The 25,879-nt window shown below is 51.0% G+C and overlaps 4 protein-coding genes across 11 annotated transcripts in view; 2 read left to right on the forward strand and 2 right to left on the reverse strand.

Annotated features, from left to right (window-relative positions):
- Positions 1-6,069, forward strand: part of UBE2D4 (ubiquitin conjugating enzyme E2 D4 (putative)) — a 38,464-nt gene extending 32,395 nt beyond the window's left edge. For both annotated transcript variants that reach the window (XM_023226471.2, XM_023226474.2), the window contains one exon: positions 5,923-6,069. In XM_023226471.2, the coding sequence (XP_023082239.1) occupies positions 5,923-5,935 (13 nt within the window). In that variant the 3' untranslated portion in view covers positions 5,936-6,069. The remainder of the gene's footprint in view (positions 1-5,922) is intronic.
- LOC111552309 overlaps positions 1-8,527 on the reverse strand; it is a 12,070-nt gene extending 3,543 nt beyond the window's left edge. Inside the window, exons 1-2 of one of the 2 annotated variants that reach the window (XM_023226477.3) lie at positions 7,968-8,527; positions 5,674-5,791 (exon numbers count right to left, since the gene is read on the reverse strand). In XM_023226477.3, the coding sequence (XP_023082245.1) occupies positions 5,674-5,791; positions 7,968-8,041 (192 nt within the window). In that variant the 5' untranslated portion in view covers positions 8,042-8,527. Of the gene's footprint in view, positions 1-5,673; positions 5,792-5,843; positions 7,080-7,967 lie in introns of those variants that run through there. The other variant, XR_002734600.3, reaches the window with a different exon arrangement.
- On the forward strand, positions 6,096-23,579 carry DBNL (drebrin like). Of its 6 annotated transcripts, none has more exons than XM_023226460.2 (13): positions 6,096-6,485; positions 12,001-12,056; positions 13,812-13,924; positions 14,844-14,918; positions 18,587-18,733; positions 19,624-19,701; positions 19,970-20,121; positions 20,270-20,324; positions 20,741-20,822; positions 21,224-21,319; positions 21,413-21,528; positions 21,909-22,014; positions 22,642-23,579. In XM_023226460.2, the coding sequence occupies exons 1-13, from the start codon at positions 6,403-6,405 to the stop codon at positions 22,779-22,781; spliced, it is 1,299 nt and encodes a 432-aa protein (XP_023082228.1). In that variant the 5' UTR covers positions 6,096-6,402; the 3' UTR covers positions 22,782-23,579. The 6 variants fall into 6 exon arrangements, with proteins under 6 accessions (XP_023082228.1, XP_023082229.1, XP_023082230.1 ...); XM_023226461.2 differs by having other exon boundaries at positions 20,273-20,324; XM_023226463.1 differs by having other exon boundaries at positions 6,353-6,531.
- PGAM2 (phosphoglycerate mutase 2) overlaps positions 23,154-25,879 on the reverse strand; it is an 8,188-nt gene continuing 5,462 nt past the window's right edge. The window contains exon 3 of the mRNA XM_023226467.2: positions 23,154-24,785. Coding sequence (XP_023082235.1) covers positions 24,619-24,785 — 167 coding nt within the window. The 3' untranslated portion in view covers positions 23,154-24,618. The remainder of the gene's footprint in view (positions 24,786-25,879) is intronic.

A 25,879-nucleotide genomic window follows, 5' to 3' on the forward strand; every position in this document is an offset into this window, starting at 1 on the left:
AAAAAAAAAAAAATTAACTGGGCCTGGTGGCATGTGCCTGTAGTCCCAGCTACTCGGGAGGCTGAGGCAGGAGGGTAGTTTGAGTTCAGTAGTTGAAGGCTGCAGTTGAGTTATGATTGCCACTGCACTACAACCTGGGTGACAAAACAAGACCTTGTCTCTAAAATAAATGTTGTAAAATAAATTTAACAAAAACAAGATCCAGCTATATGCTGCCTATAAGAAACACACTAAAGGGATGCATATAGACTAAGTGAAGGGATGAAAAAGATATTCCACTCAAATGTAAACTAAAAGCATGTAGGACTAGCTATCCTTATATCAGACAAAATAGACTTTAAGTTAAAAAACAAAAAGAGAAAAGGTCATTATATAATGATAAAGGCATCAATTCAGCAAGAGGATATAACAATTGTAAATATATGTGCACTCAACACTGGAGCACCCAGATCTATAAAGTAAATATTACTAGAAAAAAAGAGAGAGAGACCCCAGTACAATAAGTTGAGGACTTCAGCACCCACTTTCAGCATTGGACAGATTATGGTCTAGAAAATCAACACAGAGGCATCAGACTTAAAATACGCTATAGACCAAATGAACCTAAGAGACATTTACAGACTATTTCATTCAACAGCTGCAGAATACATATTCTCATCAGCACATGGAACATTCTCCAGGATAGCCCATATGTTAGGCCACAAAACAAATCTCAAATATTTAAAAATAAAAATCCTATTAAGTATCTTATTAGACCACAATGGAATAAAACTAGAAAGCAGTATGTTGCAGCCTCCAGAACTGTGAGAAACAAATTTCTGTTCTAAATTAAAAAAAACAAAAGCACTAGAAGTAGATAACACAAGGAACTCTGGAAACTGTACAAATCCATGAAAATTAACACGCTCCTGAAAGATCACTGGGTCAGTGAAGAAATTAAGAAGAGGCTGAGTGAGGTGGCTCATGCCTGTAATCCCAGCACTTTGGGAGGCCAAGGCAGGCAGATCACTTGAAGACATGAGTTTGAGACCAGCCTGGCCAACACAGCAACTCCCCATCTCTACTAAAAATACAAAAATTAATGGGCTGGGTGTGGTGGATCACACCTGTAATCCCAGCACTTTGGGAGGCCAAAGTGGTCGGATCACCTGAGCTCAGGTGTTCGACACCAGCCTGGGCAACATGGTGAAACCCCATTTGTACTAAAAATACAAAATTAACTGGGTGTGATGGCGTGTGCCTATAGTCCCAGTTATTCAGGAGGCTGAGGCAGGAGAATCTCTTGAATCCAGGAGGCGTAGGTTGCAGTGAGCCAAGATTGCACCACTGCACTCCAGTCTGGGCGACAGAGTGATACTCTGGCAAAAAAAAAAAAAAAAAAAAAAAAACCAAAAATATACAAAAATTAGCTGGGCATGGTGGTGTGTGCCTGTAATCCCAGCTACTCAGGAGGCTGAGGTAGGAGAATTGCTTGAACCCAGGGGGCAGAGGTTGCAGTGAGCCAAGATTGTGCCACTGCACTCCAGCCTGGGTGACAGAATGAGACTCTGTCTCCAAAAAAAAAAAAGAAAGAAAAAGAAAAAAGAAAAAGAAATTAGTGCCAGGCATGGTGGCTAATGCCTGTAATCCCAGCACTTTGGGAGGCCGAGCCTGGCAGATCACAAGTTCAGGAGTTCGAGACCAGCTGACCAACATGGAGAAACCCTGTCTCTACTAAAAATACAAAATTAGCCAGATGTGGTGGCGCATGCCTGTAATCCCAGCTACTCAGGAGGCTGAGGCAGGAGAATTGCTTGAACCCAGAAGGTGGAGGTTGCAGTGAGCCAAGATTGTGCCATACACTCCAGCCTGGGCAACCAGAGCAAAACTCCATCTCAAATAAACAAAAAACAAAAAAACACACAAACCTAAACTGCCTCTGTAACACTAATGAAAGGCCACCAGGTTAGAAGGATGAGAGGAGCCTGAATTTGTAGTCAAATGATTACTTCCATTATTCCAAAGGTCACAAAATTTGCAACTTCCCCAATAACTCCTGTAAATAACATCACTATTGTGGAACCTAAGATTGGCCGTTTGAGATGTCTCTTCAGGTTTTTCCATCTCTGATAACTGGATGGCTCCAGTTAGACTCCTGTGGCCCCACCCAGAAGTAGACAGCACATGAAGACCATTTTCCACAGCCCTATGACTGCACCCCTAACCAATTAGCAGCACCCATTCCCTAGCCCCCTGCCTGCCAAACTATTCTTTAAAAATCTTAGCTTCCAAATTTTGGAGGAGGCTGATATGCAGCCTAACCAATTAGCAGCACCCATTCCCTAGCCCCCTGCCTGCCAAACTATTCTTTAAAAATCTTAGCTTCCAAATTTTGGAGGAGGCTGATATGAGTAATGATAAAACTCCAGTCTCCCATTTCACTGGCTCTATGTGTATTATACTCTTTCTCTGATCTTGATAGATCAGCTATATCTGAGCAACAGGAAAGAAGAACCCATTGAGTGGTTACAGGACAGCCAACAGGAAACTTATACAAGAAAAATGGGAGCATGAGAGAGGTGAGGTGGTCTACATAAGGCAGGCCACATCATCTCTTTAAAACCCATCAGGGTTTCCATTACACGTAGAATAAAACCCAAAGCCCTTCCCTTGGCCTCTCCTTCTCCCTGTGTCCCATTTCTCAGACCAATTAGGCTGGCTTCTACCTCAGAACCCAGTCTCTGCTCCAGGGTTAGTTACCTCCTCTGAGGCTTTCCCTGGCCTATCAAGCTGAAACAGGTTTTTATACACTACAACAGGAAGCAGTATCATGCTCCCTCAAACTTCTCACCATCAGAGACTCTTCCTCATAGTCTTCTCTACATGGAGCCTGGTCACCTCACTGAGCTGATCTAATTCTAGAACACAGAGACCTGCTTCTTTGGCCTGCACAACCTGGTTTCAGGTAAGGGTAGCTTCTCCTCAGGTGGACTAAAATTTGAAAAGTGCTCCCAGACCTCCTAGGGCTTCCACCTGGGACTGGTGGTCAAGTGGGTGAAGGAACCTGACAACTGGAAGGTGATTAAATAGGAATATTCCCAAAGAAGTGAAAAAAAAGATATGTTCACCAAAGAGAAGGCGGTAGAAGTACCATAAGACCGATGGCCAAACTCCTCTAGAATATGGAGACTGGGGCAGAGGGATGAGGGGGCAGAAAGTCACCTGAGGGTCTGGTCTGAAGGAAGAACAAGCAGAGATGTTACTGAAGTAAGAGGGGGGAAAGACTGAAAATTAGGAGATGTGGAGAGCCCCTGTTGATGTAAATTCACTTTTTCTGATGTAAACAATAGCGAAGTCAAAGTACAGAAGTAGGGAGACCTGCACTGTGGAAAAGAGAAAAGATTGAAAAGAAGATCTAGGACAAATTCAAAGGAGGGGTGAAGGCTGCAGACTGGACTGCTGAGAAGGGATATTTTGCCAGAACTTGAGACTTCTCCAGATCAGGATGAAGTAACTGTTTTCCTCTCAGAAATGTCAGAGCTTCTGCCTGTAAGACAAGTGCTGTGGTTCGAATGTATCCAACAAAGTTCATGTCTTAGAGGCCTGATCTCCAATGTGATGGTGTTGAGTGGTGGGAGGTGGGAGGTGCTTTGGCTCTCATGAATGGATTAATGCCATTATCTTGGAAGTGGGTTTGTTACCCATGGAGGGTGTCCAGGTTCTTGGTGTCATGAACAAAGAATTGGACAAAATGCACAAACAAAGCAAGGAAAGAATGAAGCAACAAAAGCAGAGATTTATTGAAAATGAAGGTACACTCCACAGGGTGGGAGTGGCTTGAGCAAGTGGCTCAAGAGCCTGGTTACAGAATTTTCTAGGGGTTAAATATCCTCTAGAGGTTTCCCATTGGTTACTTGGTGTTCGCCCTACATAATTGAAGTAGTGGCCCGCAATCAGTCTGATTGGTTGAGGGAGGGGACCTATCAGAAGCTGAAGCGAAATTTCAAAGTTACACCCTATGCATACTTCTGACTGAAAGGGTGAAGTGAAGTTACAAAGTTATACTCCTATGCAAATGAAGACTTGGTCCATGACCAGCCTGATTGGTTGTGGGAAGGGACCAATCAGAGGTACTTTCAATTTTTCATCTACCATGCAGAAAAAGGTGGGGGGCGGTTGCAAAGGGAGTAGCCTCTGGTCCTTTTGTTACTTGGTCATAAGTTGGGGTTTTCCTTTTGATTTGGTTCTAGGCGGTTAGTGTGAATTGGTGTTAGGTTCCTTGCTTCCAGCCCCTATTCTCCTGCCTCAGGTTCATTATAAAGGACTGAGTTTGGGGCCGGGTGCGGTGTCGTGTCTCACACCTGTAGTCCCAGCACTTTGGGAGGCCAAGGTGGGCAGATCACAAGGTCATGAGATCGAGACCATCCTGGTCAACATGGTGAAACCCCATCTCTATGAAAAATACAAAAATTAGCTGGGCATGGTGGCATGTGCCTGTAGTCCCAGCTACTCGGGAGGCTGAGGCAGGAGAATTGCTTGAACTTGGGAGGCGGAGATTGCAGTGAGCCGAGTTTGTGGTCACTGCACTCCAGCCTGGCTACAGAGTGAGACTCCATCTCAAAAAAAAAAAAAAAAAAAATGAGTTTGACCGCCTTTTGTCTCTCTCTCATCCTCTTTGCCCTTTCACCATGTTATGAGGCAGCAAGAAGCCCCTCACCAGATACTAGTGCCATGACATTGGACTTCCCAGCCTCCAGAACTGTGAGAAAATAAATTTCTGTTCTATGTAAATTACATAGTCTGTGGTACTTTGTTATAGCAGCACAAAACAAACAAGACCACAAGTAACAATGATGTGAACAGAAAGAAAAATGGACATAACAAATGAACTGTGTTTTTTTCTAAATTAGGTCCACAAGCCCTTATCTGCGCCATCCAGACCCAAACACCTTAAGATTTTGGTAGTTCATTTGGTAGCAAAAACTGACCTTAATGGCCATGAGGATATTTAGAGTCTTCTTATATTCCACTTAGCTGATTATTCACACACATCACAGCAAAAGTATGAACATGTCTGATTACCAGTTCCTCTCCAGATCCTGTGATAAGGGCTTACAGAGTATACAGGACATACATGGTATAAATTTTCTGAAATCTTAGATTGAATTCCAAAGCACATCTGGACTTAAGGGACTGTAGATTTATATATATACATAATACATATATATTTTATACATATACATATATATATAATTTTCGTTTTTTTGAGATGGAGTCTTTCTCTGTCGCCCAGGCTAGAGTGCAGTGGCGCTATCTGGGTTCACTGCAAGCTCTTCCTCCCGGGTTCACGCCATTCTCAGCTTCCCGAGTAGCTGTGACTACAGGCGCACGCCGCCACGCCTGGCTAATTTTTTGTACTTTTAGTAGAGATGGGGTTTCACCGTGTTAGCCAGGATGGTCTCGATCTCCTGACCTCGTGATCCGCCCACCTCGGCCTCCCAAAGTGCTGGGATTACAGGCATGAGCCACCGCGCCCGGCAGGATTTACATTTTAAGGAGGCAGGGGAGTTATTCTCCACGGGAGGGAAAGAAGCTGTGAGCTGCCTTGGGCTTTGGCATGTTTCCCTATCATGCAGATAAGAAGCTAGTTCAGTCAGTGTAGGCAGATTTGTGGATGGAAAAACTGGTGCTTACTGGAGGAAGGGAGCAGATTGAGGAATTACTGACACCTTCTAGGGGCGACCATCCAGATGTGCAGGTGAAGCACAAGGCGGGTTCTCTTCTCGCCTCCACTATCCTGGCCTCGACCAAACTGCAGAGTGAAAAACTCAGGTGAGAGTGAGAAAGCATAAAGGCACTTTCAGTTAGGTTTGTAGCGGTGTGATCGTCACTTAGTATTCATTTATCCGTGTATTCATACATTTATGCATGTTTCATTCATAGATCAAACTGTTGAGGGTCCACAAACAGGCTGAAGACCTCGTCTGGAGGGAGACTGCAGTGAACCCAAGATCTCTCAAATAAGCGCATCGACATAACAAGATTTAGAAAAGAATGAGCACGGTGCTGTGAGAGCAGCTAGCGGGGGCTGGACTGGGTCCCCTCGGCCAGGCTTCCAAGTCAAGCTGCCGTTTGCGTGGGACCAGAAAACAGGCTAGTCCGCGCCCCAGGATCCCTCCCTGAAGACAAACAGAAAGCCGAGTCCTCGCTTCTCCCTCTTGTCCTTCGGCGTTCGCGGGACCCGGATGCTAGACCAGGGGGCCTAACGACTCGCTAGGACCCGCGGGTGCAGCTGGCCCCTGCCATTTCCGCTTCCTGCCGTGGGGCGGGGTTTCCGGTTGTCGGAGGCTAGGCTTGTCGGCTGTCAAAGGGGCGGTCCGGCCCGGAAGCGGCAGCAGCGGCGCAGAGACTGCGGGGCGGGCGATGGCGGTGAACCTGAGCCGGAACGGGCCAGCGCTGCAGGAGGCCTACGTGCGGGTGGTCACCGAGAAGTCCCCGACCGACTGGTGGGCGGCGAGACGGGCCAGGGTCGGGCCAGGGGCTGCCTCAGGGGTGGGTCTGTCTGGGGGGAGCCGGGGACTCGGGAGGAGCGGGAGCGCGAGCAGGGAGCGGCACCCCGGCAGGTGGCCCGGGGCTTACCTGTCGGCCCCCTCCACACCGCAGCAGGAGCGCGTCTCCCCCCGTGACCCCTTGCCCCACCGATTGTGGACAAGTTAAACCAGGCTTGCAGGGACCCAGTGAGTCCCCGCCCCTCCCCCTACCGCTCGCCACCCACTATGGGCTCCGCGGGCTTCCATGTTGGATCCTCGGCCTGGTCGTGCTTGCTAGCTTCGCGAGGTTCTTCTTTCCAGTCCTGGGACTTCCCTGGAGAAGGGGGCCCTGCATAGCCCTCTCTGAGAAGGCGGAAGCCACGCCCCTTTTTTTTTTTTTTTTGCAAACGCTGTGTTCAGAGATGGGCATTTGAGAGCGGCCTGGCAGCCGGGCTGTGAATGTGAGCCCTGTCCTGGGGGCTTCAGATGAGGAGCTGGGGATCTGGGTTCTTGGCTCTCTGTGAACATGGACTTCAGAACAAGAAGTACAAAATGTACTCTTTCCTGTGCCTGAGACATGGGAAGATGTACGAAAGTAGGATGCTCGCTATCTATTTGGGAAAAGGTCCCTTTTTCCCTCCACCACCAAAGATATCCTCACTTTCCCATTTGCTTAAATTGTTTTCACTGACCGGTTTTGAGAAATTCCAGTTCTGAGAAATATGCTGAGTATGGTGGGCTAAGGTGACCAACTTTGGGGAATAGAAACTGGGCCTTGGAGGCTGAGTCGTGGTGGGGCCACCCTGTGGTCAGCACTGAGGCCCTCCCGACTGTCTTCCCCTTGTGTGGGGGCCATCTCCACTTGTACAAGTGCTTTCTCATCTCCTCCGCACTTCCTAGTGCCCAGCACAGAGCGGCTTTTATGCAGTGTGCTGTTGTGACCCTGAGGATGTTATGGATTTGCCTTTTCCTCCGCCCCGGGCCATTAGGGGAAGAGCTTTAGAACAGCAGTTGCTTGGGTCTGTGGGGTGTCTGTGGACTCTCCTGTCAGGTCTGGGTGCCCTGGATGGCACTTATGCCAAACAGCACATCTTCTGTTTGGGAGGCATCTAAAGAAGGATGTCTCGTCACTTCCTTGGTAGGGTTTTCTGCCTACTTTATAATCCCTCAGATTTACCCACATGTCAGTCAGTGTTATTTTTCTCAGGGGAGTTTCTAGATATCAGCCCCCTGTTTTGTCTCTCTCCTATTCCTGTTCGTGTTGTTTCTCTTAGACCTCTCCTGTTACTTCAAACCCAGTCAAAAGCATCTCTGCAATGAGCGCCCCATTTTCATGTCCTCATGATACCACTTGGCTTTAGAACCCAGAAGAATCTTTGCCCCTTTCCAACCCTGCCCAGTTAAAGATTTTGCTTCTTAACATGCTCTTGATCACTCTGTTTACCCTAGCAGACTTACCTAGGAGCTTCCTGGCACTCCTGATGTATCTCTCTTCCAGGTCTCTCTTCATCATCAGTCTTCTCAGGAACCATCACTGGTTTGGGATGATGCCTCCCAGCCCACCTGGCAGTTTGGGCTTCCTCTTCAGACCTCCTATGTTCCTAGCCTTTCCTTGGGCTTCTTACCAGAGCTGTCTGCTACTACTCCTGGCCTGGTGCTTACCCACCCCATCTACTCTCTGTCCCTCATGAGGGTTGTGGAACCTCCTCTTTCCCCTCATGAAGTCAGAACCCACCTATCTCACTGGACTCATCTGCCCAGACAGCCATGCCATGCTCCCTCCCTAACTCCAGGCTCTTGTAGCACTACAGGTTGTGTTACTCAGCAGCATGACCCATGGCCTCCACCCTCATCGTCACAGCCATTAAGGTAGTTACTCAGCAGATACTGTGTGGCAGATTCCCGCACACTGCGGAAAAATATCTGGACCATGTCACTTCCGTGTCTATAACTCTACAGTGGCTTCCTGTTGCATGTTGAATAAAGCCCAGACTCCTCGCTCTGCTGATGTCCTGCGTGACCCAGAACCTACCACCCCTTTCACTTACCACACTGTGGCCACACCTGTTTGTCACCACTCTGGCCGTCTTTCTCTTCCTCAAACTTACAAGTTGGTTCCTCTTCAGAGTCCTTGCTCTGCTTCTTCCTCTGCATGGAGCACACTTCTTCCATGTTGTCCCCAGCCTTCACTTCCTTGCCCCAAGGTTACCTTCTCAGAGAGACCTTCCTTGATTCCTAGCTCCCTGTCTGTAGGCTCTTTTCCCATCTTTCTGTTTGACTTCCTTCAGACACATGCCAGACACAACATACGCTGAAAATCCTTATGGGTTTTCTTGTCACCTTTATCTCTTACTGGAAGGGGTGGGGTCTGTCTGTCCTTGGTGCCTGAGGCACAGTTGTTATGTGTAGCAGATGCTTAGATGAAGGATGGACCAAGATTCATACAGAAAAAGTGGTAGAGATATCAGAGGAAGAAGAGGTGGTCTCTAGTTTGGTGGGTCATAAGAAGTTTCACACACACACTGCTGGCATTGGGGAAGGCAGACAGAGTGGGGAGCAGCCATGACATCAGCTCTCTGTCTTGCATCTGTCTCCTGCCCCTGCTTACTCTGTATCTTGGCATTGATCCCCTTGTGTGGGGGCCATCTCCACTTGTACAAGTGCTTTCTCATCTCCTCCGCACTTCCTAGTGCCCAGCACAGAGCAGCTTTTATGCAGTGTACTGTTGTGACCCTGAGGATGTTATGGATTTGCCTTTTCTGGTTTTCTGATCTTACCTGGTTCATGTGTCACCTCTAGCACCTGCTTCACTCTCTAATAGTACATTAGTGTTAGGTGTGTGTTTTTTCTCCCATTAGAAAGTAAGTTCCATGGGCAGGACCTTTTAGGGATTGTTCATAGCTGCATTCCTGTGACTAGTAAGCAGTAGGCTCTCAGTACTTATTTTCAAAGGCATGACTGAATTATAAGATGCTTGACACTCCACATTCCTTGCTGTTCAGAGGCCAGTGCACCATATTTTTTCATGTTGATTTGAAACTTCCTTCGCCCTTCTTTCAAAGGGCCTCTAAACTGGGAATGTGCCTCTGTGCTGGGAACATTCTTAAAGGTGGCCTGGGGTAGAGGGGGATCAAGTCAGAGAGATAGGTGGCAGGCATTGAGCTTGGCTCTTATTATATTAGCTGCTGAGTCCCTTTTTTTTTTTTTTTTTTTTTTTTTTTTTGAGACAGAGTCTTGCTTTGTCACCCAGGCTGGAGTGAAATGGCATGGAACCTCTGCCTCCTGGGTTCAAGTGATTTTCCTGCCTCAGAGTCCCAAGTAGCTGGGATTACAGGCATCCACCACCACACCTGGCTAATTTTGTATTTTTAGTAGAGGCAGGGTTTCCCATGTTGGCAAGGCTGGTCTCAAACTTCTGACCTCAGGTGATCCGCCTGCCTTGGCCTCCCAAAGTGCTGGGATTATAGGCGTGAGCCGTCGTAGCTGGCTGAGTCCCTTCTTGCAAGAGCTGGGTTAAGCTGCCATCTTCCGTTCCCTGCTGCTTGTGCCAGCTTGCTATCTTCTGGCAGCCAGGGCTTTGTGGTCATCAAGAGGAATGGGCTTCTTTCCTCCAGGGAGTTCCCCCAGCTCACCCTGACAGTGTGCCACCTCCCAAATCTTTCTCTTGTTTCTCTGTGGTCTCTTCTCTAGTTCCTTTTCTCTGAGTGTTTCTCATTCAGTGTTTCTCTCCTTCTGTATTCTGTCTCCTCTCCTGGTAAGCAGTGCCTTTTCCCGGAGGCCTGTCTCCTCCCTACCAACCAGATCCCACTGGGCCTGGGTCTAATTTCTCCATCTTTCTCAGGCATAAGCATCTCTGACCAGTGTCATTGGCAAAGCCCTGGGGAAGCCAAATTGAAGCTGATTTGGTTCCTATCCAACTGTTTATCCCTGGAGCTTCCGTCTGGCCAAGACTGGGGAGATGACACACACAGGACTGGGTTTTGCCTTTGACTTACAGTCCAATGGGTCAGTGCCCGCAACCCATGTCCAGCAGTCCTGCCGGGGGTGTTGAGTTGCTGCAAGGTTCATGCTAATAGCAAGTCAGAATGAATCTTTACCAGAGTTTTTTTTTTTTTTTTTTTTTTTTTAAGAGTTAGGGTTTCACTCTGTTGCCTGGGCTGGAGTACAATGGCATCATCATGGCTCACTGTAGCCTTGAGCTCCCAGAGTTAAGCAATCCTCCCACCTCAGCCTCCTGAGTAGTTGGGACTGCAGGCATGTGCCACCACTCCTGGCTGATTTTTGTATTTTTGGTAGAGGTGGGGTCCCACCATGTTGCCCAGGCTGGTCTCAAACTCCTGGGCTCAAGCGACCCTCCTGCCTCAGCCTCCCAATGTACTGGGATTACAGGCATAAACCACCACGCCTGGCCCAGAGTTCTTTTTTTTTTTTTTTTTTTTTGAGATGGAGTCTTGCTGTGTTGCTCAGGCTGAAGTGCAGTGGCATGATCTTGGCTCACTGCAAGCCCCACCTCCTGGGTTCACGCCATTCTCCTGCCTCAGCCTCCCGAATAGCTGGGACTACAGGCGCCTGCCACCACACCCAGCTAATTTTTTGTATTTTTAGTAGAGATTTGATTTTACCATGTTAGCCAGAATGATCTCGATCTCATGACCTCGTGATCCCCATCCACCCAACTTGGCCTCCCAGAGTGCTGGGATTACAGGCATGAGCCAGCGCGCCTGGCCCAGAGTTCTTATGAATAATTAATCTTACAGGAAAAAGAAAGCCATGGCCCCATGTCACCCATGGAGAGATAGGCTCTGCTAGATAGAAAACTTGCTCATGGGTACCTGTCTGTGAGGGGCTTGGTAGGTTCATGGTTTTAACTGTGTGATTTCATGTTGTGTCATTCCCTTGTGGTTTCTAATAAACACAACCTACAGTAGTCTGTGTTTACCAAAGAATCTCAAGCCTAGAAGGACCTGCTGCCCTACCTGCCAGGCTTCACTGGAGCCAGGGCAGATGTGCACAGGAGTGGTGGGCAGCCTTCCAAGGGGCCCAGCGCGTGTATTTCTCCGACTTGCTTCTCCTTTTGGGTGCTTTGCGTTCAGGAATATGTAGATATATTTTGTCTTTTCAAATCCATATACCTGGTGTGGCCAGGTGAGTATTTGACACACGAATGTATAGCAGTCGTTGGAAATTCCACAGCTCATGTTTTCCTCATAGTAGATGTGTGCTCCCATCTCTGTGCTTTTGTTCCTCACAACCCCCACCCCATGGTAAGTCAGGCCAGTGTCCTCCCAGCTGCAGAGCTGAGAAGGCTGTACAGTTGCCTACTGAGAACCTGGTTAGCAGGCTAGAGCAAAGTGAGAAGGGGCCTGTGTCTACTCACAGTGTTACTGTCGGCCCAAGCTCTTTGGGGTATAGCGGAAAGTCATGGTAGGTGCGGTGAGGAGAGATGGAACCCAAGGTACTGGCTACAGAGCTCACTTGTGTTTCGTTTCAGGGCTCTCTTTACCTATGAAGGCAACAGCAACGACATCCGTGTGGCTGGCACAGGGGGTGAGTATGACTCCAAATGGACTCGGGGACACCAGGAGGTAGGAGGGTGACGTGTGCAAAAGAGAGGATTGTGACCATCAGCAGTCCATCTCAGCTGGCATTTCAGCTATTGCACAAGAAGAAGGGGACTCTATCACACAGGTGGCCTCTGCCAGTGGACTGGAGCCTGCCTCCTGCAGACCCACCCCACATTAACTCCATTAGGGGTTCCCTGGCCCCTTGATCAGGACATGAGCCAACAATAGGCAGGACCGGGGGTCAGCACACTCAGCCGTCTTGATCCACTGAGCCACATGGGGCTTCCAGTGCTCACTGGCCACTTCTGGCAGGTCTTTGGTTTCAGATATGTGTAAGTGAAAACATTCCTTCTTGGCTCTCCTCCACTCTGAGTGCAGGGGAGTGCTTTTTCTGTGTCTACGTGGGGAGAACTGAGAGGGAAACAGGCCTCTCCAGCTTGTGGGCAGCCTGCGTCCAGGGAGCTGTGGTGGGAAGCTCACCAGTCCCAGAACTGGTGCTGGTGGAAAGAAGTTCCACAGACATGTCCTAGTCTCCCTTTGTCCTGCCCTGATCTTTTGCCGAGTGCTTGCAGGGGCCCCATCCTCACTGGGAGAGGCAGTATCACTGCAGATAGTCACGGGGGAGGCTCTGGGGGTCTCTGCAGGAAGGACAGGCTCTTGGCCAGCACAGAGCAGAGATTGTCAGGGTAGGCTGGGTCAGAGTGTGACCTGTGGGCCCCCCAGCTGACACCCTTGACTGCTCCTCCTCCAGAACTTCCCTGACCCCTCCCTCTGTCCTGAGCCAGACATGGCTTCATTGTTCAATGAGCGTTTGGAGTGTGTTCTCCACGGTTTGGTGGCTGTTGTTGATAGAAAGCCCCTTCCTTTCACAACCTTTTCGGGAGGTGTCACCTTTCTAGAAGGATCGCCATTGAACAGTAGATATGTGGTGTGGCAGGTGACTGGGAGTTGCAGGGATCAACAACTTGAGTTTCCTGTCATCATCCCCAGTGGCACAGGACAGGGCTCTGCTGCAAACGCAACAAGTTACTGTCCCCAGAGTGGGGACTCATGACTGCCTCCACTTATATGGAGCCCTGTAACTGAAATACCTGATCAGCTCTTCCTCCTTATAACCTGGGAAAGCTTGTGGGGGCTAAGCCTCAGTGTCAGGGGAGAATCGTTTAGAGCTGCCCACTCCTGCCCTCCCCCTGCCCCCATCACCCTCTCTTCTGGAGTCTGTGAGGGCTGAGCCAGTTATGCTGCTGCAGGACGTTCAATCTGGTCTGGCCCCCTAGGCGGCCCTGGAGCTTGAGCAGACACAGGTGCAGGCAGTGGTGACTCTACAGGCCCTGCTATTCCGGGCCCCTTTGCAAGGTTGAGGCAACAATAAAATTTTGATGGAGACATCCTCCATTTGGAAGTCTGGTGGCTGGTTTGCCATGGAAGTGACCCTGTTTTTATTTCCAGAATTACCTCTGGGTTTAGAGAAGTGGTTTTTAAATGAGTGTGGGTGAAAAAAATTACCTGAGGTACTTGTCAGAATCACAGACTCCTAGGTCCCACCCAGCTCTCATCAGTCAGTTTAGTGGGGCTGGTGCCCAGGACTCTGATTGTAAACATGCCCCTAGAAAGCTTCTGATACAGGTAGAGGTGAGAAGCCCTGGTTTAGAGGCAGCTTGGCTTCCCTTCCTGGTGGGACCAGGGCCAGCAGGGAATGTCAGGGCCACCCCTGACCTTCCTTGTGACTCTGCTGCAGAGGGTGGCCTGGAGGAGATGGTGGAGGAGCTCAACAGCGGGAAGGTGATGTATGCCTTCTGCAGAGTGAAGGACCCCAACTCCGGACTGCCCAAATTTGTCCTCATCAACTGGGTATGTGGAGCTCGTTTCATTTAGGTGTGACCCAGGAAACCCCATTGTCTTCTTTCCTGTTTTGACTTGACTTCAGGAACAGAATGTTTTACAGGCATGACTTAGTGGATCAATAGAACAGCTCTGAGCTGGTGAATGAGCAGACTAGTTGACAGATTCATTGTGTCCCAAAGAATAACTGTGGCTTTGCGATGCAGAATTCCCCCTCCAAGCCTAGAGTTCTTCCTGCAAAATGGAGTAAAAGCAGTCGCAGGGAGTCCTTGCTTCGTGCTCTTAAGGGTGGTTGTTCTGATGGAGTAGAGAGCCTGAGGGAGCCTGGCAGTGCAGGGACAGGGCCTCCTTGATCCCTTGGTGGGGATCAAGAAAACTCTTGAAGGCCGGGTGCGGTGGCTCACACCTGTCATCCTAGAACTTTGGGAGGCCGAGGCGGTTGGATTGCCTGAGCTCAGGAGTTTGAGACCAGCCTGGGCAACACGGTGAAACCCCGTCTCTACTAAAATACAAAAATTAGCTGGGCGTGGCAGCATGCACCTGTAGTCCCAGCTACTCGGAAGGCTGAGGCAGGAGAATTGCTTGAACCTGGGAGGCAGAGGTTGCAGTGAGCTGAGATTGTGCCACTGTACTCCAGCCTGGGCGACTGAGCAAGACTCCATCTCCAAAAAAAAAAAAGAATGAAAACAAAAACTCATGAAAACTCATGAAATGCTACCACAGGGAAAGCCGGTAGCCATCCTGCCAAGGGAGCGTCCATGAGCCCCTTGGAGGCATGGGAACTTACCTCACCAGTGTGATGCAGTCAGAAGAATTGGTTCTGCTTTGGGGGTTGCAGTTTTCTCTTTTCTGGGACACAGGGTAGATGTTGGGGAGGGAAGTGGCTCTGGGGGAGGCCTGGGTCATTCTGGGCATACTTGTGTTACAGACAGGCGAGGGTGTGAACGATGTGCGGAAGGGAGCCTGCGCCAGCCACGTCAGCACCATGGCCAACTTCCTGAAGGTGAGGCCTGGCGAGGCCTGCTCCACTGGGAACAGGCCTCACAGGCTTGAGGTCTCCCAGGTTCCTGGGTGCAAGCAAGTGGGAATCAGAACTGGATTCGGGAGTGTGCTCTTGGCTAATGCTCTCTGCCTGCCCTTCAGGGCATGACCAGAGGCTGCTTCACTCTCCATCAGCGAATGCGTGGGAGGTCAGGATGTTGCCAGGGCCACCTACAGGCCGGCCTCAGTGGGGCAAAATAAAGGACCATGCTGGAACTGGTGCTGTGAGAAGGCTGGGCCCTGGTTCTGTTTTGTTTTGTGATGCCTCTAAACAGCTTAGTAATACTGTCAGGATTTGGAGTAAGGGGAGAGTGCCCACCATCGTAGCACGCACATGCCCTTTTGATGCATTCCTTTCCAGCCCCCATTTCTACATGGATTTATGTCAGTCCTATAATAGAACCTTTTTAAATTTTAAAAACTATTTGTAACAAAAGCATTTGTTGGTCACTTGTCAGGTAACTTTTTGCATTTCGCTGGTTGCATTTCTCTGGCAAAGGAAACTCAGAATTTTGATTTCTGGTTCTGCCAACATTTCTTCAGCTATACCTCAGTTTCCATCTAGGAGCCGATAAGAGAATTCCCAGCTTATCAGGTATACAGGTTTGAGTATCCTTTATCTGAGATGCTTAGGACCAGAAATGTTTTGGATTTTTTTGGATTTGAGAATATTTGCATTAAATACTTACCAGTTCAGCGTCCAAAATCCAAAATTCTCCAGAATCTGAATTTTTTTTTTTTTTTTTTTGAGAGAGTCTCACTCTGTCACCCAGGCTGGAGTGCAGTGGTGCTATCTCAGCTCACTGCAAGCTCCGCCTCCTGGGTAACGCCATTCTCCTGCCTCAGCCTCCCGATTACCTGGGGCTACAGGCACCCGCCACCACGCCCAGCTAATTTTTTGTATTTTTTTAGTAGAGACGGGGTTTCACCGTGTTAGGATGGCGTTGATCTCATGACCTTGTGATCTGCCCGCCTCGGCCTCCCAAAGTGCTGGGATTACAGGTGTGAGCCACTGCGCCCAACCTAGAATCTGAAATTTTCTGAGTGCTGACATAATGCTTAAAGGAAATGTTGATTGGAGTAGTTCGGATTTCGGACTTTTAGGTTAGGGATGCTCAACCTGTATAGTAACAGTGAATGAGGTCATGGGTCTGGCTTCTCATGAAGATATCAGTAGCTTACTTTTTGTAGAAAACGTGTATGGCATTCTTTTATCAGAGTTGTTTGTTTGTTTGTTTTGAGATGAGACTCATTCTGTCACCCAGACTGGAATGCAGTGGCATGATCTCAGCTCACTGCAGCCTCTACCTCCCAGGTTCAAGTGATTTTCCTTTCTCAGCCTCCTGAGTAGTTGGGATTACAGGTGCCTGCCACCATGCCCAGCTAAGTTTTGGATTTTTAGTAGAGATGGAGTTTCCCCATGTTGGCCAGGCTGGTCTGGAATCCCTGACCTCAAGTGATCTGCCCTCCTCAGCTTCCCAAAGTGCTGGGATTATAGGCGAGAGCCACCGCGCCTGGCCCAGGGTTTTTATAAATTTATATGTAATAGTTGCACATATTTTTTGCATACATGTCATATTTTGATATCTGTATACAGTGTATACAGTGAATCAGGGTAATTAGCATGTCCATCACCTCCAACATCTATCTTTTCTTTGTGTTGGGAACATTATAATTTTTCTCTTCGAGGTAATTTGAAATATACAAAATTATTGTTAACTACAATTTCCCTTCTGTACTATTGAATACTAGAATTTATTCCTTCTATTTAACTGTATTTTTGTACCTGTTAAGCAACTTCTCTTCATTTTCTCTCCCGCATGCCTTTCCCAGCCCCTGGTAACCACCATTCTACTTTCTCCCTCCATGATACCCACTTTTTTAGCTCTCACATATGAGTGAGAACATGCAATACTTGTCTTCTGTGCCTGGCTTATTTCCCTTGACATTATGACCTCCAGTTTCATCCATGTTGCTGCAAATGACAGGATGTTATTCTGTTTATGGCTGAATAATATTCCCTCGTGTTTATATACTACATTTTCTTTACCCTTTCATCCATTGATGGATGTCTTGGTTGATTCCGTATCTTGGCTGTTGGTAATAGTGCTGAACGTCAGAGTTGGATATATCCCCAGCAGTGGAATTGCTAGATCATAAGGTAGTTCTGTTTTTAGTAGGACTAAAATAGCCAGGTGTGGTGGGGGGCACCTGTAATCCCAGCTACTCAGGAGGCTGAGGCAGGAGAATCTCTTGAACCCGGGAGGTGGAGGTTGCAGTGAGCTGAGATTGTGCCACTTCTCTCCAGCCTGGGCGACAGAATAAGACTGTCTCAAAAAAGAAAACCAAAAAACCATACTGTTTTTATAATGGCTGTACTACTTTACATTCCTACCAACAGTGTATAAGAGTTTCCCTTGCTCCACATCCTTGCTAGCATTTATTTTTTGAGTTTTTTATAATAGCCATTCTAACTGTGGTAAGATGATAGCTCATTATGGTTTTGGTTTGCATTTCCCTGATGATGGTTAGTGATGTTGAACGTTTTTTCGTATGTAGTTAGCCATGTGTATATCATCTTTCTAGAAATATCTGTTAAGGTCTTTTGCCCATTTTAAAATCAGATTATTATTTTTTTGCTACTGAGTTGTTTGAGTTCCTTTTATATTCTGGTCGCTAATTCCTTGTCAGATGGATAGTTTGAAGATATTTTCTCCCATTCTGTAGGTTGTCTGTTTACTTTATTGATTGTTTCATTTGCTGTGCGGAAGCCTTTTAGCTTGTTGTAGTCGGATTAGTTTACTTTTGCTTTTGTTGCCTGGGCTTTTGAGGTCTTAACCCAAAAAAATCTTTGCCCAGACCAATGTCCAGGGGCGTCTTTCTAATGTTTTATTTGAGTAGTTTCATAGTTTCAGGTCTTACATTTAAGTCTTTTTCATCCATTTTGAGTTTATTTTTTTATATGGTGAAAGATGAAGATTTGATTTCATTCTTCTGCATGTAAATATCCAATTTTCTTTGCCCTGTTTATTAAATAGACCGTCCTTTCCGCAGTGTGTGTTCCTGTCACGTTTGTTAAAAATGAGTTGGCTGTAAGTGTGTGGGGGTGGTGCTCTGTTAGTTTCCATTGTTCTGTATGTCTGTGTTTATGCCAGTACCATGCTGTTTTGATTACTATAGCTTTGTAGTTTAATTTGAAATCAGGTAGCATGAAGCCTCCAGCTTTGCTCTTTTTGCTTTGGATTGCTTTAGCTATTCAGGGTCTTTTGTGATTTCCAGATGGCATTTAAAATTGGTTTTCATTGATTAGAAGGAAGGCCTTTGATGCAAATCATGCCTGGGCTGTCTACTGATATGCAGCAGGGAACATCTACAGAAGGAACCGCTGGATAACACAGTAGAGGGCAAGGGTTTCACATGAACTGGGACAAGTATGAGGGGTTTGCTCCAAGTTGGTTTGTTTGAGCCCTTGAGGGGAACTCAGTTTTCAGCAGCCAGACAGGTGCCTTCTGGTTTCCTGATTCTAGTCTTGTGTGGTGTAGTAGTGGCCTGTGCTGTGTGGACTGACAGGAGTTTGGCCCATAACCTGGGCTGGCAAAGCCTTTCTTTCAAGTGCTGTTCCTGCTGCAGGGGGCCCACGTGACCATCAATGCACGGGCCGAGGAGGATGTGGAGCCTGAGTGCATCATGGAGAAGGTGGCCAAGGCTTCAGGTGCCAACTACAGCTTTCACAAGGAGAGTGGCCGCTTCCAGGACACGGGGCCCCAGGCCCCAGTGGTGAGTGCTGCCTGCCCATCGCCAGTCCTTTTCTTGCTCAGGGCCTGAGGGCAGGGGGCCAGGAATGTGCACTTCCCAGCACCCAGGCTGGCTGGGCCCATGCCTGCCTAGTTTCTGCAGGTGGTAACCCGTGAGCTGTGGGGAGTGCCCACTGACCAGATGAGCAGGAGTAGCCCTCTGACTTTGCCTAGGGCTTGGACTAGCTTAGCTGTTCTTTAGCCTTCATCTGGAGCCCAGCCTGTGTGATCAGAGTGGAGGCTCTGCAGGATGCATGGCTATGATAGTCTGGCTGCCCTCGAGGTCATGGCATTGGCACATCCTGGGCTGCCCCTGGAGGTAGCTGCTGTGGAGGGACTAAAGGGGGCATCAAGGCAGAGCCTGAAACCAGAGCAAGCCCCTTGGAGTCATGGGAGATACCTGTGGGCCTGTGGCCCCAGTGCTGTGTGGAGCTGATGGCTGGGAGCTGCGTCCACAGATGTGCGGTTGGGCTCAGTGGTGGTTCCTTGGACGCTCTTGTGCTAGTCAGCTGTCTGAGTGCCCCTGGCCAGAGGCCTGCTTCAGAACTGCCCAATGTCTAGGAGTTTGCAGGTGGAGTATAGTGGCCTTTCTTGCCCTGGCCCCCATCTGTGAGGGTCAAAGACCACCAGAGACCCCTCCAGTGTTGTCTGGGATTGAGCATCCCCCTTGGGGCAGTGTCCTGGGCTTCTTTCAGGTCATCTTGGTATGTGTCTCCTTGAGGGTCACTGGGCAGTGCTCTGCTGCCTCTGCTGGCTCCAGTCCTAGCAGCAGTCACCTGTGCTGTCACAAGTTTAGTGTATTCTCTCCTCTGGTGCCTGTGGGACTGGTCTTCCACCTGGGTCCAGGTCTCTAATGAGTGCTGTCCCCTACAGGGCTCTGTGTACCAGAAGACCAATGCTGTGTCTGAGATTAAAAGGGTTGGTAAAGACAGCTTCTGGGCCAAAGCAGAGGTGAGTGCCACCCCAGGGTGTGCCGGGCACATGGGAGTGTTCTGCTTGCTGTGGCTCAGCTTTCTTCGCAGCGAGCTCGTGCAGCATCCGCTCTCCTTGGTGCCCATTACAGATGGTCACACTGAGGCTCGGGTAGGTTAAGCCACAAGGCTAATGAGCGACTGGCTCTGGTGCCCGTCTTTGGCCATATGCCTAAAACCCAGTCCTGGGCAGGGGATTAGGCTGAAGTGTCAGCACAGGGCTGAGCGGGCAGCGGCTCTCCCTGCAGAAGGAGGAGGAGAACCGTCGGCTGGAGGAAAAGCGGCGGGCTGAGGAGGCGCAGCGGCAACTGGAGCAGGAGCGCCGGGAGCGTGAGCTGCGTGAGGCTGCGCGCCGGGAGCAGCGCTATCAGGAGCAGGGTGGCGAGGCCAGCCCCCAGAGGTGAGCCAGAGGTGGAGGCTGGCCTGGGGGACCCACCCTGGGGCATTATTGGGCATCCGCTCCATCCCACGGAGGCAAGGAGGACTGAGGGGTGCGGTGTGAGAACCTGTGGCTGTGCCTCAGCTGTGCCCCACCCGGCCCTTCCCAGCAGGACGTGGGAGGAGCAGCAGCAAGAAGTGGTTTCAAGGAACCGAGATGAGCAGGTAAGATGAGGGTGCTCTACTTGTTTGGACCTGTACTGGTCACACACAGAAGTCCCTGATCATGGATTGAGGGCCCAGCCCAGACCTGGGCAGAAGCTGCCCTGCAGTCAGCTGGGGCAGGTTGGAATCTGGGCAAGAGCTGACAGTAGAGAGGAAAGTCAAAGGCAGAAGCTTCGGGCTTGGACCACACCTGGTCCTGGGGGAGGCCCTGTGAGCCCCTTGGCTTCTGTATTTTACTTCCCTTTTAAAAGGTACTTTTTATTTTTAAATGACTTCTCACCTGAGAACATATTTTGCTTCCTGACCCCATACTCACCCTTGAGGAGCTACCGGACTGACAGCTGGAGGGGCTGTGATCTGGGGAGAGGTGGTGAAAGTTTTGCTCACTGCCTGGGTCAACATGTGCTTCCCTCCAGGAGTCTGCCGTGCACCCGAGGGAGATTTTCAAGCAGAAGGAGAGGGCCATGTCCACCACCTCCGTCTCCAGTCCTCAGCCGGGTGAGACCTCCCTCTGGGCCTGGCCATGAGGCAGCAGCAGGGTGAGGGGGATCCTGGGGTCCTACGTGGACTCCCCTGAGGCTAGTGACATGTATCGGTGACAGGGATGAGTGAGAAGGGACACCTGGGGCCCTTGACCTCATCAGTGACCACACTGGTCACCAGTTTGGCCTCCAAAAGATACTGGGCTGCGCTGTCTACCAGGTCACCACATAGCACATGGCCCTGGGGTCTCTGTTCCTGCACTAGCCAGGGCAAGCCCCATGAGACTGCCTCTAGCACACCAGGGTGGAGGGTGCTGTGGGGGAGGGGGTGTGTGTGGGTGTGTGTGTGCGCGCGCGCGCGCGCGCGCGCAGCAGGTGGTGTTTCTGAAGTGATGTTGTATTTACCCGGATTTGCAGGCAAGCTGAGGAGCCCCTTCCTGCAGAAGCAGCTCACCCAACCAGAGACCCACTTTGGCAGAGAGCCAGCTGCCACCGTCTCAAGGCCTAGGGCAGGCAAGGCGCTTGTCATCCCATGGGGACCCTGGGGGACAGCAGTGGAGAAGGGGGATGTGTGGGAGTGAGAACCCGTTGTGTTCCCTGGTGCAGATCTCCCTGGTGAGGTGCCGGCGCCCAGCACTCCTCCATGTCTGCTGCAGGCAGAAGAGGAGGCTGTGTATGAGGGACCCCTGGAGCAGGAGACCTTCTACGAGGAGCCCCCACTGGTGGGTTCCTACAGTGGGGCGGGGGCCAGGAAGGGGCTGCATACTCAGGAACACTTATCATGGGCCAAGTTTTCTGGGGGCATGCAACAGGTTTTAAAGCACATGCATTTTTGGAGCAGCCCTGTGCTATAAATTGTCAGGGCAAGCACCACTCTATAGGAGGTGCTGGGTGGGAAGGGGACCTTGCAGCCCATGGCTGAGGGATTTGCGCACTGCCCTCTGGCTTCTGTGCTCTGGTAGGGCGGGGACAGCAGCAGCCCCCGAGCCTGTAGACTGCTTTCCCTCTGTGTACTCCCGGCTTGACCCGAGCCATGTGGGGCAGAGCAGTGACTGGGTGTAAGGGCTGAGTCTGGGGTAACACCTTTGTCATCCCTGGGCAGGTGCAGCAGCAAGGTGCCGGCTCTGAGCACATTGACCACCACATTCAGGGCCAGGGGCTCAGTGGGCAAGGACTCTGTGCCCGTGCCCTGTACGACTACCAGGCAGGTAAGGTGCCCTGGCCTGGCTGGCACGGACCACAGGGTCCTGAGGTTAGGAGACAAGAGGGTCTGGGGTTTTATGGGAAGATGGCACCAGGGGGTGTCAGGAAGAGAAGACAGGAGGGTGAGTGGTGTGTTTAGGGGTAGAAGCACCTCTGGAGTGGGGGCGACTGTGGCACTGGAGTGTCCTGCACAGTCCAGGCCTCCCCATGTGTTCCTCGTAGCTATTTGCTGGCTGCTGATGTAGAATCCCAGTTGCCATCCTTGTCACAAAACATGGGGTCTGAGCAGGGAGGTGGGCCAAGCCTGGATGCTGGTTCCCCAGGCGTCCCTGGTGGAGGCCTTGGAAAATGGGGTGGAGGCTCCCCACGGAGCAGGCTGGTGTCTACACTTTTCGGGCATTTTTCGGGAATGCTCTGTAGGAGGGTGTGCCCTGAGGCTGTGGTCACCAGAGCAGCATTGGGACAGGGTGCAGTGTTGGCCAAGGCTTAGCAGCGTGGCAGGGGTATTTCTGAGGAGGAACCAGAGCCACAGTGAGCTGTACTGCAGCAGGGTAGGGCTGCCGTGTGCTGCCCAAGCAGGTAGGATGTGGGAGGGAGCCCCTGATATGCATCTGGGCTCATCCTCTTTGCAGCCGACGACACAGAGATCTCCTTTGACCCCGAGAACCTCATCACGGGCATCGAGGTGATCGACGAAGGCTGGTGGCGTGGCTATGGGCCGGATGGCCATTTTGGCATGTTCCCTGCCAACTACGTGGAGCTCATTGAGTGAGGCTGAGGGCACATCTTGCCCTTCCCCACTCAGACATGGCTTCCTTCTTGCTGGAAGAGGAGGCCTGGGAGTTGACATTCGGCACTCTTCCAGCAGTGGGACCCCCAGTGAGGATGAGGCCTCAGGGCTCCCTCTGACTTGGCAGACTCAGCCTGTCACCCCAAATGCAGCAATGGCCTGGTGATTCCCAAACATCCTTCGTGCATCGCCCTGACCCTCCCACACAGCTTGGCTCTTGCCCCCGACAGGATACTGAGCCAAGCCCTGCCTGTGGCCAAGCGCTGAGTGGCCACTGTCAAGCTGTGGGGAAGGGTCCTGAGCAGGGGCATCTGGGAGGCTCCGGCTGCCTTCTGCATTTATTTGCCTTTTTTCTTTTTCTCTTGCTTCTAAGGGGTGGTGGCCACCACTGTTTAGAATGACCCTTGGGAACAGTGAACGTAGAGAATTGTTTTTAGCGGAGTTTGTGACCAAAGTCAGAGTGGATCATGGTGGTTTGGCAGCAGGGAAGTTGTCTTGTCGGAGCCTGCTCTGTGCTCCCCACTCCGTTTCTCTGTCCCTCTGCCTGGGCTATGGGAAGTGGGGATGCGGATGGTCAAGCTTCCACCCTGGGTATTCGAAAACAGCAGACACATGTTCCTCCACACGGCTCACTCAATGCCTGCCGGCCCCAGTGTGTGCCTCAACTGATTCTGACTTCAGGAAACGTAACACAGAGTGGCCTTGGCCTGTTGTCTTCCCCTATTTTCTGTCCCACCTCATCCGTGTCCCTGAAGAACAAATATGCTTTTGGACCACGAATTCCCAGTTTGGTCTACACAGGCTCGCAGCTCTGACCTGCCCTGCTATAGCCTGAATGCTCCCATGTGGGAATAGCACCCTGCCGCCTGCCCGGTGTCTGCCTCTGCTCTGTGTCTGGTGTGAGCACCCTCACCCTGAGACTGCGGCTGATGATGATCAGCCACCAGGAAGAGGCTAAATGTTAAGATGGGACTGAAGTCGGAGTCTTCCTGCATTCCAGTTCCTCTGGGAGAGGCCAAGGGCTGCCCTGCTCCCAGCTTCAGGGAGCCTCTGCCTACATGGGATGGCCCACTGTGTGGTGTGAGGTATCTGGCGCCCACCGAGCATCCAGGGAATTAGGCCCCTCCTGTGTCCCAGAGCTGCTAGGCGGACGTGCGTGACTCCAGGCGTCACCTGCTGGTGCCTGGGGTGAAGGCTGCATGGAGTCCAACCCTGCTCCCGGCTTTCCTGTGCTCAGGCCTCTCCCCTTTTTGCCAGGGCTTCCTGGTGCCTCGCCCATGAAGAGGGAACTTCCCCTCCACTCCCATGGAAGACCCAAGTTTGGGCTGTTGCCAGCTTTGAGGCCCCCTCTGGGCTTACCTGTCCCCACCCAAGAGTCAGGGCTCAAAGTGCCACCTGGGGGTTGCAAGGACAGCAGAGGACCACCTGCCCTCTGTAGGAAGCTGTCCGGGAAGCCATGTCCTGGCTGTGGTCCTTGCTCCCCATGGGGAGAGCCGGGTCACTTGGCCTCTTCTAACTGGCCCCAAGCACGCCAATTCTAGAGCAAGGTTACTAAGTGGCTCTGAAGCTTCAGGGTCACCACAGGCTTGTCCTGACTGCAAACTCATGGAGTGGTTGCAGCCCTGGCTCAGTGTCCTGATGTCTAGGGGTGGGTACTAGGCTCCTGCCCCTGGTGACAGACATGGAGTGGGGGAAGGTGGATGGCTGCACCCCTGGTTCTGGAGTCCCCATAGCTGATGGTGGGGTGAGCCTGGCATGCCCGGCTGCGCTGGAGTCCAGGCTGTGGGAGGAGGTGCCTTTATTGCCCAAGCCCAACCCATCACTTGGCCTTGCCCTGGGCTGCCACAGCCTCCATGGCCTTCCGCACCGTTTCCTCATCACCCAGGAACTGCATAGGCTTGGTGGGCTTCAGCTCATTGTTCAGCTCATACACGATGGGGATCCCCGTGGGCAGGTTCAGCTCCATGATTGCCTGGTCTGACATCCCTGTGCCGGAAGGAATAGGTGTCCTTAGCCCCTCTGTCCCCAGCCTATTCACACAGCAGACGCTATATGACCTTTATGGGCCACAGAGCCAGTTCCCCTGGCACCAACCTTTCCAGCCCTGAGAGCGAGGCCACAGAAATGTTGCCGAAGGTCAAGGCATAACTGAGTTAGACGAGCAGCCTACAGAAATAGCCCAGTGGTGAAACCAATGGGGACTTCAGCCCCACCCAAGTGGCTGTGACCTGTGGTGGTGCTGTCCATAGTCCCCTCAGCCCAGTGTGACTCCAGCCAGACTGAAGTTGAGGGTCAGGAAGGACACTAGCCCTTTGGTTTCTTTTTGAGATGGAGTTTTGCTCCTCTTGCCCAGGCTGGGGTGCAATGAAATGGCGTGATCTCAGCTCACTGCAACCTCCACCTCCTGGATTGAAGCAATTCTCCTGCTTCAGCCTCCCAAGTAGCTGGGATTACAGGTGAGCGCCACCACACAGGGCTAATTTTGTATTTTTAGTAGAGACAGGTTTCACCACGTTGGTCAGGCTGGTTTCAAACTCCTGACCTCAGGTGATCCACCTGCCTCAGCCTCCCAAGGTGCTGGGATTACAGGAGTGAGCCACCGTGTCTGGCGCCCTTTGGTTTCCAAAGTGCTCTAAATTCTAGACATCCTGAACAGGAGCAAGTGCGGAATGGAGCTGGAGGAGGGACAGGGAGGCCAAGCCTGGTCGAAACCTGACCCTGCCTGCCTCCTGCAGCCCCCGAGCTGGGAATAGCAGCTCGACCTTTGATATTCGCGCCACTCCACCCCCGCTCCACGCAGAAAAGTTTAAGAGAATGTTCCCTGGGGATTCAGGGACTCCCACTGAAATCCCCTCATATTCACCACCAAAAGTGCATTCCCTTTCCCCAAACCAGGCTGTGGGAGGGTCATGGGGCTGGCATGAAGCCTCCAGAAGGGAGAGGAGGCAGGTGGTCCTTCCTTTTGCCTGGCCCCAGTGCCAGGTGCCAGGTGTCCGTGTTTAGAGTTGGCAGGCTTGGGGCGGGCTGGGTCTCCGGGGCCTGCCGGTCTGGGTGCTCTGGCCAGCTGCCCATAGGCCCCA

This window comes from Piliocolobus tephrosceles, chromosome 8, assembly GCF_002776525.5.
Source record: "Piliocolobus tephrosceles isolate RC106 chromosome 8, ASM277652v3, whole genome shotgun sequence".
In the NCBI taxonomy this organism is placed as follows: Eukaryota; Metazoa; Chordata; class Mammalia; order Primates; family Cercopithecidae; genus Piliocolobus; species Piliocolobus tephrosceles.